Genomic DNA, 15,419 nt, shown 5'->3' on the forward strand with positions numbered 1-15,419 from the left:
GACAGTTTCAGTGAGGGCAGGGAGGTTTTCAGATTTTGAGTTTTCTTGAGTTTGGAACTATCTACCCAACTCATGTTTGATTTTTTTTTTTTAAACCAGGGATTGATAGATTTTTAACTAATATCAACCTTTTAAAGAAAGTTTCACCTTGCCCCCATATACAAATTTTCCACTGAGGTATTTGAGTCTGATGGCCTCCCTCTTGAAGAGTCTGATATCAGGCACTCTTTTGGTTTTACCTTCTATTTAGTAATAATTTGTTCTAACAATTCGTTGAACTATTTTCTAATAAGTATAATGGATGCTAGTACTATGTTCAACTACTGCCCTAAGTGCTTTATAAGTATTGATTCATTTGATCCTCACGATATATAAGGTAGTACTATTATTATTATTATCTCTATTTTTCAGACAAGGAATTGAAGTTCAGAGAGGTTAAATACTTCATCCAGGGCTACCCCCAGCAAGTAATGGAGCCAGGTTTTTGAACTCAGGTAGTCTAACTTCAGAGCCATGCTTCTAAGTAGATATTTTCATAGTCTTCTGGAGATCCTTACTTTTATGTAAGTATGTCAGATACTTTGAAATTCAGTGTCTCAAAACCTGAAGTCATTGTTTGCTTTCCATCTGCACTGTCTTCCCCCAAAGCAGATTTGCTTCTCTTTTCACATCTTAGTTAATGTTGTCATTTTCCTTTTGGCCATTTAGGCATTACATTTGAGTCATTCTGTGCTACTGCTTTCTCCTTCCTTCAGTTGATCCCTGCATCTTATTGATTTGTCCTTTTAGTAACTGTCGAATAAGTACATTCTACTCATTTTCATTATCTCAACTTAGTGTAAGTCAGTTGTGATCTCTCATTTGAAATAGCTATTCATTCTCTTCTCAGAGATGCTTATGTGTTCTCTGGTACCTTGATTATCTTAACACTCTGTAATTGTTAGTTTATGTGTCTCTCTTCTCCATTAGACTCTGTTCTTGTAAAGAAGGATCTTGAATTATGATTTTGTACTGTCAGTGCCTAGCTTAATATGTGACATGCAATTGATGTACAATAAATATTTTGTGAATGTATGAATTAGTTTGTCATTAGATGTCAGTTTTGATTGCTTTGATAACATCAGATAGGTTTTTTTTTTTTGATCTACTTTTGGAAAAGTGTCTTTCAATGCCTGATTTTTTTCAAAAGCTGTACGTAGTTTCTGTAATTGTAGTGATCAAGGATAAAATGGATTCTTTCATATAATTACATGTTATTTTCAGAATATATTGTATAGTAAAATAGCTTCGAAACTACTAGAATCTTTTTATGGTTGTGATAGTCCAAATCTTTAATTATATTTTCAAGAATGGAATATGTATCGTATACCCTTGGTAGTAATGGAACAGCAAGAAGTGTTTATATTCTTTCCATAGGCAAAAATATAACTTATATAAACCACTGCCATCTCAGAATGAGTATGTTAAAAGGGAGGAGGCAGGTGTCATAAATCTTTATTCTTGGTAAAGAATATTATAGTTGAATGTTAATTGCATCCAATATTTAAGTAATGACAGAAAGTGATAGGGAGTTTTTGGGTCCAATTTTAATGCATGGCAGTGAGCCTGCATTTACTAATTTCTGAAGGTAGCTATATTTCCTAATAATTTCCCTGCATCAAATAAATGGAGATATTGTTTTGAGGGGAGTGCACGAAAGGTGGCAGTTGTTTTCTACAAGACTAAAATTTTCATATGCAACATGCTGCTGACTATAGGACTGTCAGACTTCTTTTTATTTTTCAAAGCACGATTCTGCTTAACTGTTAACTCTGTGCTTGTGCTTTATTTACAGCATCTGGCGAGGCCCCAATGTGAACTGCACAGACAGTTCAGGTTACACTGCTTTACACCATGCAGCCTTAAATGGACATAAGTAAGTGCTAATTATTTGGACTGGAATCTGTGTATTTAGTTACATGTGATGAAGTTAATTATGTCTGATGGTACCAGTATCATGTTGCCATGAGTCCCCTGGGCAAAGATGAATTTGGAGAGGCACCAGGTGTTCAACACTTGACAAGTTGAAAGTGGTAGGAGATGATTATGTGCAGAGTGTAAATCAAGTCAAATATGACACAGGGAAAATGGAAGAAGTGACAGGACCATGTTAGCCATGTGTATCTTTGGTGAGGGAATGGGATAAACCACTAAATGACACCTCCCTACTTTTTTGGGTGTCTTTAGCAAATATGAAGTGAACTCTTTAATAGAATCTTGCTGTTATAAGCCATGGGCACTTCCGTGAACCACTTCAAAAGCCTCAAACTAAGCTAAAATGCTTTCTCTTTGTCATTCATGGATGGTCTTTTGGGTTTTAAACTTTTTTTAAAATAACTTTTATTGAGATATAAGTGATATACAGTAAACTGCATATATTTAAAGTGTACAACTTGATATTTTTTTCTTATTAAGTAATGTGTATATGACAATCCCAGTCTCCCAATTTATCCCACCCCAACCCCACCACTTTCTCCGCTTGGTGTCCTATGTTTGTTCTCTATATCTGCGTCTCTGTTTCTGTCTTGTAAACTGGTTGATCTGTACTGTTTTTCTAGATTCTGCATATATGCATTACTGTATGATATTTGTTTTTCTCTTTCTGACTTACTTCACTCTGTATGACAGTCTCTAGGTCCATCCATGTCTCTGCAAATGTCCCAAATTCGTTCCTTTTTATGGCTGAGTAATATTCTATTGTATATATGTACGACATCTTCTTTATCCATTCATCTATTGATGGACATTTAGGTTGCTTCCATGACGTGGCTATTGTAAATAGTGCTGCAGTGAAAATTGGGGTGCATGTGTTTTTTTGAATTACAGTGTTCTCTGGATATATGCCCAATAGTAGGATTGCTGGGTCATATGATAGTTCCATTTTTAGTTTTTTAAGGAACCTCCATAGTGTTCTCCATAGTGGCTATATCAATTTACATTCCCACCAACAGTGCAAGAGGGTTCTCTTTTCTCTACACCCTCTCCAGCATTTATTGTTTGTAGATTTTTCTGATGATGTCCATTCTAACCAGTGTGAGGTGATACCTCATTGTAGTTTTGATTTGCATTTCTCTAATAATTAGTGATGTTGAGCAGCTTTTCATGTGCCTCTTGGCCATCTGTATGTCTTCTTTGGAGAGATGCCTGTTTAGATTTTGATTGGGTTGGTTTTTTTTTTTTTGATGGGTTTTAAAGTTATTTAACCTGCTTTTCAGAAGAAAATTGACCCTGTTCATGTGTCTCCTCTCCTCTCTGTTTTTCCTTTGCTTTAATGATTCAATAATCTTTTCAGATCTGGATCAATTCATTTCACTTCAGTTTTTTTAGGTGTGGTAATTACTGCCTTAAAGTGCTAGTTACCTTTTACTTTTGCACTTAACATTTCTTTCATTCTGTGAATTGAGATGCACGGGACTTAGTTATACTTGATCACATTTTATGGCCTTAAAGCTCTCATGCAAGAAGCTTATCATTTTTGTCATTATTTATCATTATGACATTTTTATCTTAAAACTTATTGCATTAATTGAACATTATCATTCTGTTTGAAGAGTCATCCAAATTATGTAAAACATCATGAACTTAGTGTTTCAGCACTTAGATTTTTAGTATTTGAATTCCCAAATTACATTTCTTTTCATCCAGTCCTTATTCTATATTATATCAACTTACACCATCTAACTTAGAACTTTTTATTTTGCCAAGCCTTTTTCAGCTAGTAGAGTGGAAAATGTGTCCAGATCCCTACCATCTGAATCTTTTAAAGGAGTTAATACTTATTCTTCTTTGTACCTGAGTCATCAGGAGCAAAGTCAATTAAATCAGCCCAGGTTGGCTTCTTTGGCCATCTTAGCTATGGATTCAGGGTGGCTCCAATTGGGAAGACAAACTATCAGGTCTAATGCACAAAAGACCTTCGGCTTGACCATTTGAGCTATACAACTTTTCTTGTTCTATCTCAACTTGGCATTATAAGTGTTTCTCAAAATGATATTGTCCCCAAATGGACATATCCCTTCTTGATTTTCAGTGAAGTTGTTAGTAAATGTTATTGGTTTATGCATGACATCCTATGAAGTTCTAACCATTTAGATATATTTCTCTGAGGCCTTTTGTGTAATTTTTAGTTTTTACTGGTAGTGTACAAAGTGAGAATAATTTAGGTGAATTGAATAGCAATCATTAAGATGATCATAAGGAGATGGGGATTTGATTATATATCTTTTAGGATCTCTTTTTTTTAAAATTTATCATGTTGACCATTTTTTTATTTATTTATTTTATTTTATTTATTTTTGGCTGCGTCAGTCTTAGCTGTGGCACGCAAGATCTTTGTTGAGGCACACAGGATTTTTTGTTGCAGCACGCAGGCTTCTCTCTAGTTGTGGCGTGCAGGTTTTCTCTTCTCTAGTTGTGGTGCGCAGGCTCCAGAGCATGTGGGCTCTGTAGTTTGTGGCATTCAGGCTCTCTAGTTGAGGCGCGCGAGCTTAGTAGTTGTGGTACTCAGGCTTAGTTGCCCTGCTCCGTGTGGGATCTTAGTTCCCACCAGGGAAGTCCCTAAGATCTCTTTAATTGCAGATGCTCTCTGAGAATTATGTATCTCTGCTTTGCTTTTATCTAAAGGTCTCATTTATCTTTTCTTTTTTAACACTTTCTAGAGAGATTTTAACACATTATGTAGGAAAAAAGCAGGAAAATTCTAATCCCATTTCTCCCTCCCTGCTCGTTGTGTGACCTTGAGCCATTTAATTAACCTCTTTAGGCCTCAGGTCAGTGTACTGAATACAGTGGCTGGATATTTTTCATTCTTTCTTCCAATTATAACATTTTATGATACACTTTTGTTATTATTTGTGGCTCAGTTATGTACTGTGATGTTACAGTTCTGAAATTTGGATTTTCATCTAGAGTACAAGATTTCTTGATTTTAAATTATTTAAATTATCAAGGACTTTTAAAATTAGAGATAATTTATTCTACCCTATCCTCCTCACTTTCTTCATTTTATAGATGGAGAAGGAAGACCATTCTGGATAAGTGACTTAGTCACCACTTAGTTATTATTAAGGTGGAGCTGTATCTAGAGTCTAAGTGTTTTAGTTCTAAGTGTATACTTTTACCAGTACTTTACATTCTATCTGCTCTGTGGCTGTATGCACTTCAGTCTTCTAAATGTTTTGTTGGTTTTTCTCTGTCACATTATGCATTTCTGGGCTGCCTCCCACTTTCATCAAGTGTGTTCTCATGGAATGCTGATTTAAATATTGGCATAAGAAAAGATATTTGACGGTAAAAAGTGTCATAGAATATACCTCAGAGCCAGAGGAGAATGGTTTTTCTTTTCTTAGTCTTTGCTGTTCTCACTTAGCATAGGTAATGAACTGTTGTGTTGTATTCTTCCCAAGCAAGCCTTAGCAGTCAGCATAGAAGCACATCATTTCTTTGTTCTTGCTGCTCTTGTATCCATCAGCTCTAGGTTGTTTTCATAAACATTATGATTTCTAGGGTGAAGTTCATGGAATTATAGAGCTGGAAGAAATATTACAGGGTCCTGTAGTTTATTCTTTTGCTTTGGGTGCGCACTTTCCCCTTCCCCTCAATATATAATCTGTGGCCTTGGGACTTCCCTGGTGGTCCAGTGGCTGAGACTCTGTGCTCATAATGCAGGGGGCCCAGTTTTTTTTTTTTTTTTAAAGATTTTTTTTTTATGTGAACCATTTTTAAAGTCTTTATTGAATTTGTTACAATATTGCTTCTGTTTTATGTTTTGGTTTCTTGGCCCCCAGGCATGTGGGATTTTAGCTCCCTGAGCAGGGATCAAACCTGCACCCTCTGCATTGAAAGGCAAAGTCTTTAACCACTGGACCACCAGGGAAGTCCAGGGGGGCCCAGGTTTGATCCCTGGTTCAGGGAGTTAGATCCCATATGCCGCCACTTAAAAGTTTGCATGCCGCAATTAAAAGGTCCTACATGCTGCAACTGAAGATCCTACATGCCGCAACTAACACCTGGCACAGCCAAAAAAAAAAAAAGAAAGAAAGAAATCTATGGCGTTCATAATGCAAGTTAAAGTTGTATCCTCTTTATATTGTCTGTTTTATTGGGAGCTCTTGTTTATCACCACTAGTTAATCCACAAATGGGGCAGCATTTTGTACCTGAAATACATTATTTCATAATGAACAACTCATCTCCACTTAGCCAAATCAGGATACAGTAGGAAATGTATTCTTGGTGATTTCCTGAGTCATTTGTAACTACAGATTAGAAAATTTTTACCTTCATATGGTAGAAAAAAACATGGTCAGTAGGACAAACTTAACTAGTGATGATTATAAATAAATAATTTCAATAGATAGGATAGAGATCTATCTTTTTCTCTCTTTTTATTCTTTTTTAAAATACAGAGGATTCATTGTCTCTCTCATGTATTTCTACTGAGAATTTGATTCCCTTAATTCTCTTCTGAATAGTAATTAGCCAGCCTTCCTCCTTCCTTCCCTCACTAGTTCCCTTACTCCCTTTCTTTCCTTCCTTCCTGCCTTTCTTCTTTCCCTCTCTTCCTCTTTCCTTCTTCTTTCCTTTCCGCCTGTATTTTTAAGTAATAATCTTTATCATTCCCTGTAAGGTTTTACTAAACCTGTATATTTATGTTTCATTTCAGTTCTCCTCCTTTTCTTAGCAAATTGCTCCTTTTTTTTTCTTGTAAAGTTCAACCTCATTGATTATGTTGGGTATATTGTGATTCTTGGATACTGTTCTGGAAAATGTCAGTAGTAAATTGTTATTGTATCTTTGAAATATATATGTTATTTGATATGTGTGGGGTTAAAATATTTTCTGTTTTTGCTTCTCATTCTTTAAATATTTAATGCTTGAATCCTAGACTCTATTATCTATGGTCCAAATTGTATCTCAAATTGAACCTGGAATCCACATAGTAAGATATCTGCTGTACTTTTGATTTGTTCAGAATAGACTTTCTAGTGAATGAAGGGTACTTCCTCTAAAAATTTCTATAATTTAGTCCATGAAGTTGCTCTTTGAGTCACCTACCAATATCGTTGGTTGATTGCTTCCTTCTTGGATAAGGATAATAACTAGTTAAAAGTTGGCTTTATTCACTCTATCTGGAAATTTATGAGTGAATGCACTATATAAAGGAGTTCCAGTTAGAAAATGGAGTATATTGTCCTAAAGACTTTTGACCACGTGGAACACATTTGCAACTTTATTTCCATTAAGGAGAAGTAAAACCTTCAAGAAAGTCTGAAATCAAAAGGGCCTTAATGAATTTGAGAATTTCATTAGTTTGTTAATACTACATCTATATGAAGATGATTTGCATTTATTTCAAAATTCTTTGCATTACCAAGAAACAGAGGAGGAGGATGGAACAAAATAAATGTCTTTGGTTAGTTATAGGGAAACTAGCTGTTGAGGTAAAGAAATTTGAATGTTGAATCTTTCTGATTAATTTTGCTCAGAACATATACTGAACTTCTTAAATGACATTTCATATTAATCAGAAGTATTATTTATGTCTGTCAGAAAATGAAACAAATTAAACATAGTAGCAAAAATCAATACTTTTAGAATTCCTATTTTTACCTGAATGTACATATATTAGCCTCAACCTACAAAATGTTGCAGTGATTTAAATTGGATTATTATTAAGTTTAAAATGATATTTTGTTTTGTTCCTGGGAAATGGAATTATTTTCCCTGTGATATCATCAGCTACATTTATTTTTTGTGCTTTGGAACGTTTCTTATTTATCAAATGCTGTTAAGAAAGAATGCCACTTTATGTTTAAGGTATAGGGATTATTTCTCTGTTTGCTATTCTGTAGACAGTGTTCATCAGTATAACTTAATATTTCATGCCAAGTAACCAAGCATGGTCAACATATTCATTTCTTGATACCTCTGGAAGATGTAATACGCAACTTAAATAAAAATAAGAAAAATAGTTGTTAACTAGGTTCATTTATGGTGATCAGTTTGCAGTATATACATATATCAGATCATTATGTTGTACACTTGAAACTAAAGTCACGTTATATGTCAATTATATCTCAAAAAAAAAAAGCTAACTTGATTTGGTGGGATCCTGTATTAATTACTCTTCTTGTTTAGACATTAAAGAAAGTACCTGACATTTAATTTGTTCTTGATGAGTCTGGATGAAAAAGGCCTGTATAATACATATTACTTGTGATATACAAATGATATATAATCATAAGAAATTAATGACACTTTATTGATTAATATTTTGCTTAAGATTCAGTAAGACTAACAGACACTTATTTGATCACAGATATAACTTTATATTTCACAAATATATTTTCACATTAGAAATCTGAGCTTAGCTAGTTCATTAGCTGATATCTCTGAATAAGATGAAAGGCTCAACTTAAATACAAATTTTTAAATAAATTTAAATTTAAAAATAAACTTAATAAGATGTTTATTTAATAAAATGAATGTTTTTAAAAAATGAAATAAAAATAATAGTATTTATTTAGGATCTTGGTGTTCACCAAAGACAATTTCATAAATATGCAAATTATTCTTTTCTGATTTAGATATTAGATAATAGTAATACTACACAATACAAATGATCAGTAAGTTAGTTTTTTTTACTATATCATAAATCTTCCTGATAAAGATAAATGTGTATTACTTACGTTATTAGAAAATGTCAACAAAAATTGAGCCAAAGGACAAATGAAATTCTGAATGGTTTGAGTGAGAGTAAAAGAAAATAGTATTGATGATTCCATCAAACTTTCCTCTTTACTCTTAGAAAGGAAATGCTTTTAGAAATTTCAGATTTTTTTTTTTTTTTTGCTTAGGCATTGAGGGGTGAAATTAAAACATTTCACATAATTGTCTTTCTTTCATATATGAATTTGGAGAAGACTGTTTTTTTGTAGGATAAATTATACTTGTTACATCCAGGTATTTAACTGTGCTTCCTTTGGTATTATTTTATCTTTTATTTAAATGCTGATATATTTCAGTTAAAAAAAGATCACTAGAATTCTTCAATATTGCAGCAAACTGCTTTAAGAAATTTTTTGATTGTATACAGTTTTACAGTCATATTCGGTTCTCATTTGATTCACACCACAACCCTTTGAGACTGGCAACAAATATGTAATCTCTAAATTCTATTTTAACAATATCTGAAAGAGAGACAGAGGTTATTTGAATTGTCCAAGGTAATCAAGTTAGTAAGTACTAGTTAGTAAGTACTAGTAGAGAGTTGGGACTTCAAACCAGATCTTTTGATTCTCAGGTGCTTTTGTTATTCATAAGTATTGAATTCTTTTCACCACTTTGTAAGCTATTTATCTCAGAATGGATGACCCTGTATAACAACTCTTACATGGGAAAGAGGTGAGAAGAAGCATAGAAACGGGACAAACTTCAGGTTTCCTTCTGATCTTCAGACTGTTTCTACCAAAGGTGATTGAAGCATTTTTGAAATGAAGCAGTTTTGAAAGAAGCGTTTTTACTTTTAAAAGATTTTATTTTTACTTGGGGCAAGAACTAACATCTGTATATAGTTTTTTACTGTTTATTGAGTGGCTTCTCTTTTATGTTCTCATTTAATGTTCCTACCAGTCTTGAGCAATAGGCACTATTGTTATTACATTATTTTCTACAGGAAAGAAAAAGAAAAATGAGACTAAATAATACTCTAGGGGTCATATCATTAGGTAATTCACATAGCTGGGACTTTAAATTCAAGTCATTTAAATTCAGAGCTTATAAGATAATACTGTTTTTAGAAAAGAAATGTTAAAATGAGATTTATTTTTATCTTCTCTGAAATCTTATCATTAGAAATTGTGTCAGTGGTAGAACTTGTCTCATAAATGAATTTCCCTCTTAAAATAATTTCTTAGTCTTGGAGGAGGAAGGTGAAAGAATGCACAAGTATAAACAACACACATTCAAAGTATGTTTTGGGCTGTGGCTAAAAAGTTATTAAATTTTGTTTTTAAACCTTGGGCTTATACTGCAGAGTCCCTTTCCTACTGTGCTGCTTTCTCTTTTATATGTATCCTCAATTCTTTATTCCAGTTCTCTGTAGGAATGATGTATAAACTCCCTAATTAGTCTCTTCGCAGTATAACTTTTTTTGTAAACAGGGAGTTTGCTTGCACCTCAACTCTTCCTTCAGACTAAATCACAGATATAGGTTATCTGGAAATACTCCCTTTTAAAAAAAGATGTGAGGAGATATCCTTTTAAGTTATTTGACTAAATTCACTCAGTTAATAAAATTGGATAAATTTTGCCCAAATGAATTCTCTTAGGTAGTTTTATGGGTGAGTCAGTTCTCTGTGTGTGTGTGGTGGTGGTTTGTTTCAGGTAAGTAAAATAGCCAAATGTTGAAGAGTCAAACTCTTAAACCCAGTTGTATGCCTCGATACCTTAAGTGGTTACTCTAAATTGCCAGCCAGTATCTAGTATACTTTTATAATTATCTGTTTAATAAAAGCTGTATTGTTCAGCATATTTTCTTTTCTGTTGTATTCTTTTGGTTTCCTTACTTCTTAGGGACATAGTTCTCAAACTGCTTCAATATGAGGCATCAACAAATGTAGCAGACAACAAAGGTTATTTTCCTATTCACCTGGCTGCCTGGAAAGGAGATGTGGAAATTGTGAAGATTCTTATTCATCATGGACCATCACATTCAAGAGTCAATGAACAGGTACATTTGACAAATATTTCTCATGCTATGATTTTTTTGAGAGTTTTGCGAAGTCAAAGCCACATTGAAAAATTGATTATTTCTATCTTTACCCTGCCAAAAACCTTTCTACTGCTAAATTTTCTAAAGGAAAAACTCTAAAACTTCTCTGGCATTTGTATATGGGTACATAGGCACTAAGTTGGACATTTGTAAAGATAGCTATTAGCAAGAAAATCCCAAATAAAGGAAGTAGTTGTAGTATTTTTGCCTGCCTTACATAAGCATCCATTTTGTAGATATTGAATATTTAAAGATAGAACAGAATTCACATTTGTAATATGAGTTAGTTTTTCTTAATAAAATTTAAAATGCTGAAACAGTGATGACAGCTATCACTTGCATAATGCTCTACCATTTACACAGCACTTTCACATTCAGTACAGTTCTGTGAATTACAATGCAGAATACAATATATACAGTTGCTAGTCACATAGTAAATTAAAAGTTTCCTGTATGTGTATGTATATATAATATATGTACCCTTACACACACATGCACATGCATATGCCCAGAGTAAAACTGAGTAAAACGCAGCAGCAAGATGATACTGATAGATAAAGTCAAAATATTTGCAAGTACATAATATCCGTTACACATAATATCCATGTTCACATAATAGATATATTTAAAAAGTAGTGCCAGTCTCGGTATTCTAAATAAATAAGACCACAGATTCCAGAAAGTAAAATACAGTCTCTTAGTACAGTATGATAAAAAACTTGAGCTCTGCATGCCCCCTACTGTTCCCATTTTGTAAAACTATATTTGAAAACCAGCATGCAGTGCAACAAATGAATTACAAATATGGAATTAAGCTGTAGGTTGGCAGTTGTCCAATATCAATGCAAGTAGGTTACTCTAGGGCAGGCATGTCTAATAAAATACAATTGGCATATTGTTCAAATGGGTACAGACTTTGCAGACCTTTTGACTGAAATTCAGATTAAAGAATAAAATGTAGCACTTGCTAGCTGTAAACAGCAAAGGGAAGAAAAATATGTTTTTTTTCATACATCAAAACAGTTGTATAAAGAACTAATCAGGAAAAATGTTTTATTAATTGGAAAAGTGTCTAGTTAATATTTATCACTCTAAAATGTCTATGTTTACAGGTTACAAAATATAGAATATTTTTTATGATGATACACTTATGAATTCAAATCTTTAAAAAAATGACAGATATGGCTGTCTTTATTGGCATATCATGCTAAGAGGAAATTTATGAGAATGCTGTCTGTTCCCCAGAAAACCAAGTTAAAAGATTACTTGTGAGATGAGCCATCTGGTGGTTATTCTTAAAACTGTCTGAATGCCCCAAAGCAAACCTGAAATAATAAGATGGAAAAACGAACCAAGGTTATACAAGGGAATGTTAGTTTCTACAAACAATATTTTTAAAATGACATGAAAATAAGAAAAAAACCCCACCTAGAATTAATTTACATTTGAAAGTTGAAGATTTTAAATGGCATATAATTGTAGTGGTGTGTTTTAAAGAGAAACAGTTATTTTCTGTGGTGTTGAATAAATCAATTTAAATATAAAAATGTTTTTTTGAGGTGATTGGACTTCAGATTTCTTTTTTCACTTCTATTGCTTTATGTTGTGGTTTCATTGGAAACGAGTTGAAGTTTCTTGAGATTTTTAATACCATGCTTTCAGTATTTTTGTTTGTTACTATGTATATACTGCTTTAGTGTTCACATAGTTCTCTCATTCAATGTCATTTCTTCTAAAAGTTTCTGATGTAGGAATTTTGTTTTCATAGGTAAATTTTGATTTTAGCTTCATTTTTTTTTCCCCCATGAATGGGACAGAAATATGCTAATTAATTATAAGCCTTAATTATTTAAGCAATAGAGGGCAGGAATGAAAGTGGTAATGAACATTTATTGAGACTTATAATAACCAGGCATTATGCTAAGCACTTTTACCTACAATATGTTATTTAATTAGTTCTCACAATCTTCTGAAGTGATTTTTATCACTTTCATTTTATAGATGGGAAATCAGGCTGAGTAAAACTGAGTAACTCTTCTAAGTTCATGCATTACTGAGTGACTTAAACTGAGACTTGTATTCAGATCTCTGTAATTCCAGAGCCCTCTGCAATAGCACATTGGTATTGTAAGTGATGAATCCTATCACTTATGGAGTGTTTACTATATGCCAGGCATTATGCAGAGTACTTCATCACATTATCTTTCTAAGCTTTACCACAGCCTGATGAGGTAGGTATTAGTTACTGTTCGTACCTTATATGTGGGAAAACTACCTTAGAGAGATTAACTAACTTGCCGTGATATCACAGCTACTAAGAAATGCAGCCAGTATTTGAACTCAGGTTTTTCTGATCCAAAGTCCAAGCTTTTAACCAGTAATACACTATGTTATGATGTTAAAATTATGCACAATTGTCAGGGTTTCATTCTGATTTCTGAATGCTATCTTTGGTTTCTAATACAGCTTTCTTTAAAAATAATTGTCTTATGTTTTAATAAAGTTTATGATAGCTTCCTCCACAAGAGGGCAGATAGCAGTATCAAGCAGTATCAGCAGTATTTCGTCTTGTGGAACTGAAAACCACAGCCACAGAAAGATAGAGAAAATGAAAAAGCAGAGGACTTTGTACCAGATGAAGGGACAAGCTAAAACTCCAGAAAAACAACTAAATGAAGAGGAGATAGGCACCCTTCCAGAAAAAGAATTCAGAATAATGATAGTGAAGATGATCCAGGACTTTGAAAAAAGACTGGATGCGAAGATTGAAAAGTTTACCAAAGACCTAGAAGAATTAAAGAACAAACAAACAGAGATATGCAACACAATAACGGAAATGAACAATACACTAGGAGGAACCAACAGCAGAGTAACTGAGGCAGAAGGGCAAATAAGTAACCTGGAAGACAGAATGGTGATAATCACTGATGTGGAAAAGAATAAAGAAAATAGAATGAAAAGAACTGAAGACAGCCTAAGAGACCTCTGGGACAATGTTAAATGCACCAACATTCTCATTATAGGGGTCCCAGAAGGAGATGAGAGAGAGAAAGGACCTGAGAAAATATTGGAAGAGATTATAGTTGAAAACTTCCCTAACATGGGAAAGGAAATAGCTACCCAAGTGCAGGAAGCGCAGAGAGTCCCAGGGAGGATAAATCCAAGGAGAAACATGCCAAGACATATAGTAGTCAAATGACAAAAATTAAAGACAGAGAAATATTATTAAAAGCAACAAGGGAAAAACAACCAATAACGTACAAGGGAACTCCCATAAGGTTAACAGCTGATTTCTCAGTAGAAACTCTGCAAGCCCGAAGGGAGTGGCATGATATATTTCAAGTGATGACAGGGAAGAACCTACCACCAAGAATACTCTACCCAATACGGGGTTATGTGTATAAAAACAGATGATTGAACTTGGTGTACCCCCAAAAAAAATTAAAAAAAAAAAAAAAAAAAAAAGAATACTCTACCCAGCAAGGATCTCATTCAGATTCGATGGAGAAATCAAAAGCTTTACAGACAAGCAACAGCTAAGAGAATTCAGCACCACCAAACCAGCCCTACAACAAATGCTAAAGGAACTTCTCTAAGCGGGAAACATGAGAGAAGAAAAGGACCTACAAAAACAACAACAAAACAATTAAGAAAATGGTACTAGGAACATACATATCGATAATTACCTTGAATGTAAATGGACTAAATGCACCAACCAGAAGACACAGACTGGCTGAATGGATACAAAAACAAGACCCACATATATGCTGTCTACAAGAGACCCACTTCAGACCTAGGGACACATACAGACGGAAAGTGAGGGGATGGAAAAAGATATTCCATGCAAATGAAAACCAAAAGAAAGCTGGAGTAGCAATATTCATATCAGATAAAATAGACTTTAGAATAAAACATGTTACAAGAGACAAGAAAGGACATTACATAAAGATCAAGGGATCCATCCAGGAAGAGGAGCTAACAATTATAAATATATATGCACCCAATATAGGAGCACCTCAGTACATAAGGCAAATGCTAACAACTATGAAAGAGGAAATGCAAGGCAGAAATAGAGACACAGGTGTAGAGAACAAACACATGGACACCAAGTGGGGAAAGCAGGGAGGGTTGGGGGGAGATGAATTGGGAGATTGGGACACCAAATTGTACACTCTAAATATATGCTGTTTATTGTCTGTTAACTGTATCTCAATAAAAGTTCTTAAAAACAAACAAACAAATAAAAGTTTATAAGGCTTTTTCCTATATATTATCTCCTTTGATTTATAAGCTGTATTCTAAGGTTATAGGGAAGTTAATATTCTCATTTTACAGGAAGGTAGGTTAAGAGAGATACAGTGATATACTGTTGCTAATAAGTACGTTAGCACTTCAATCTAGATCACCATTTTATACTGCCCTAGAAATAGTGGTCAATTTAGGGTAACATAATGTTGAAAATGAAGTGGACTCTGCCCTGATTATGGTTTTTAATAATTGCCACATCCTTCCTGTCTTTTATCAACTGGTTTATTATTTTCTTTCTTCTGATGTTATGTATGTTTTCAATTTATATTTCTCTGAATATTTATTTCCCTCCTGCCTTT

At 33.6% G+C, this 15,419-nt stretch overlaps 1 protein-coding gene across 5 annotated transcripts in view; it reads left to right on the forward strand.

The window, feature by feature from the left end:
* Positions 1–15,419, forward strand: part of ANKS1B (ankyrin repeat and sterile alpha motif domain containing 1B) — a 1,070,894-nt gene that overhangs the window by 139,524 nt on the left and 915,951 nt on the right. For all 5 annotated transcript variants that reach the window (XM_057741211.1, XM_057741212.1, XM_057741213.1 and 2 more), the window contains exons 2-3: positions 1,835–1,915; positions 10,614–10,770. In XM_057741211.1, the coding sequence (XP_057597194.1) occupies positions 1,835–1,915; positions 10,614–10,770 (238 nt within the window). The remainder of the gene's footprint in view (positions 1–1,834; positions 1,916–10,613; positions 10,771–15,419) is intronic.

Source organism: Hippopotamus amphibius, chromosome 7 (genome assembly GCF_030028045.1).
Source record: "Hippopotamus amphibius kiboko isolate mHipAmp2 chromosome 7, mHipAmp2.hap2, whole genome shotgun sequence".
Classification (NCBI taxonomy): Eukaryota; Metazoa; Chordata; class Mammalia; order Artiodactyla; family Hippopotamidae; genus Hippopotamus; species Hippopotamus amphibius.